This window comes from Cynoglossus semilaevis, chromosome 8 (genome assembly GCF_000523025.1).
Source record: "Cynoglossus semilaevis isolate Cse_v1.0 chromosome 8, Cse_v1.0, whole genome shotgun sequence".
Classification (NCBI taxonomy): Eukaryota; Metazoa; Chordata; class Actinopteri; order Pleuronectiformes; family Cynoglossidae; genus Cynoglossus; species Cynoglossus semilaevis.
Window position 1 is genome coordinate 14,820,256 of NC_024314.1, and position 2,195 is coordinate 14,822,450.

The 2,195-nt window shown below is 49.4% G+C and overlaps 1 protein-coding gene across 1 annotated transcript in view; it reads left to right on the forward strand.

Annotated features, from left to right (window-relative positions):
- Window positions 1-2,195, forward strand: part of LOC103382391 (protein HID1-like) — an 11,594-nt gene that overhangs the window by 5,427 nt on the left and 3,972 nt on the right. The window contains exons 5-8 of the mRNA XM_025058137.1: window positions 1,149-1,255; window positions 1,333-1,449; window positions 1,531-1,762; window positions 2,040-2,105. Of these exons, the coding sequence (XP_024913905.1) occupies window positions 1,149-1,255; window positions 1,333-1,449; window positions 1,531-1,762; window positions 2,040-2,105 (522 nt within the window). The remainder of the gene's footprint in view (window positions 1-1,148; window positions 1,256-1,332; window positions 1,450-1,530; window positions 1,763-2,039; window positions 2,106-2,195) is intronic.

The window sequence follows — 2,195 nt, forward strand, 5'->3', positions numbered from 1 at the left end:
TGCCGGGGGTTGGCCCTCAGGCCGCACCCCCCCCCCCCCACCCTCCCCTCCCCTCAGATGTTATCTCCCCCACTCTGACTCCCAGCTGCTGGAGTTAATGAGTGACTGAGTGTTTGTTACTGGGCTGAAGAACAAACACCTGAAGACCTGTGGTCACTTCCCAGTCAGGCCTAATGGTGGCGTAGCAGGTACTTAGTGATCATGTCCTTCAGAATCTGGACACATTGTCTTTTGACACGGACCAGGATCAGAACCATGTGTGTGTTTCCTGTACCAGGACACAGTGATGGTGGTCTGGACCCTGGTCTGTCCTTCACTGTCACCTCTGATCCTAACACTGCCCTGGTGTCTGGACTGTGTCCTCACACACTGGTATTTTCAGACCCAGCTGCTGCTGCTGGGTCACATGATACAAGTAGGTGAGAAGAGTAGACCAGCTGCAGCCGGGAGAACCAGACTGAACTAAACTGAACCGAACCAGACTGAACTAAACTGAACCAGACTGAACTAAACTGAACCAGACTGAACTAAACTGAACCAGACTGAACTAAACTGAACCAGACTGAACTAAACTGAACCAGACTGAACTAAACTGAACCAGACTGAACTAAACTGAACCAGACTGAACTAAACTGAACCAGACTGAACTAAACTGAACCAGACTGAACTAAACTGAACCAGACTGAACTAAACTGAACCAGACTGAACTAAACTGAACCAGACTGAACTAAACTGAACCAGACTGAACTAAACTGAACCAGACTGAACTAAACTGAACCAGACTGAACTAAACTGAACCAGACTGAACTAAACTGAACCAGACTGAACTAAACTGAACCAGACTGAACCAGACTAAACTAAACTGAACCAGACTGAACTAAACTGAACCAGACTGAACCAGACTGAACTAAACTGAACCAGACTGAACCAGACTGAACTAAACTGAACCAGACTGAACCAGACTGAACTAAACTGAACCAGACTGAACCAGACTGAACTAAACTGAACCAGACTGAACTAAACTGAACCAGACTGAACTAAACTGAACCAGACCAGACTAAACTGTACTAAACTGAACCAGACTGAACTAAACTGAACCAGACTGAACTAAACTGAACCAGACTAGAGTCTATGGTCTCGTCCCACAGGACCCGGCCGTAGACGTTCGCTCCATCGACAGTTGCGAGTACATCTGGGAGGCGGGCGTCGGCTTCGCTCAGTCTCCTCCCTTCAACTATGTTCATGACCAGAACAGGTGAGTGGTGCGGAACCAGAACCAGGTTCTACAGAAGAACCTTTTGATCTGATGATGATGATGATGTTGTGGTTCAGAACGGAGCTGCTGAAGCTGCTCCTCACCTGTTTCTCTGAAGCCATGTACCTGCCTCCCCCCTCTGAGCCCAGACACCTGAACCCCTGGGTCTCCTTCTTCTGCTCCTCAGACAACAGGTATCTGCTAAGGTCCTCCTTCTCCTCCTCCCCTTCTTACTGCTCCTTCTTCTGATTGATCTTCTGTTTCCCCTCCTTCAGACACGCCCTCCCCCTCTTCACCTCCCTCCTGAATGTGGTCTGTGCCTATGATCCGGTGGGATACGGAATTCCCTACAATCACCTCCTGTTTTCCGACCAACGGGAGCAGCTGGTGGAGCAGTCTCTCCAGATCCTGATTGTCACTTTGGAGCAAGAAGGAAAATCAGCTGCTGGCGCCGCCCTGCAGGCTCTAGATCCTGATGCACCTCCTGAAGCTGAGGAGGAGCAGGAGGTGAGCAAGGGACATGTGCAGAGGAGGGGTCTCTACTCTGTGGGGTTGGGACCAGGATCAGACTTGAGGGTCTGGATATATCTTTAATAAAACAGCTACAATGACTACAGCTAAAGGTTAGCATTAAAATAGTTTTGAGTTAGCCAAAAGAAGGCTAAGCATTAGCCAGGAGGGTATCATAGGTCTTCTCTTGGACGCTCCTTTTGACTGTTAGTAGTGAACATACAGAGATTAGCGGTCGATCCTGGTCCTAACAGTTCCTGGTTTCTTTTGGCAGAGTTCCTCAAACGGAGTGGAGAACCTGTTTGTGAACTATCTGTCCAGGATCCACAGAGAGGAGGTAAGACCAGACCAGACTGGACCAGACTGGACCAGACTGGACCAGACTGGACCAGACTGGACCAGACTGGACCAGACTGGACCAGACTGGACC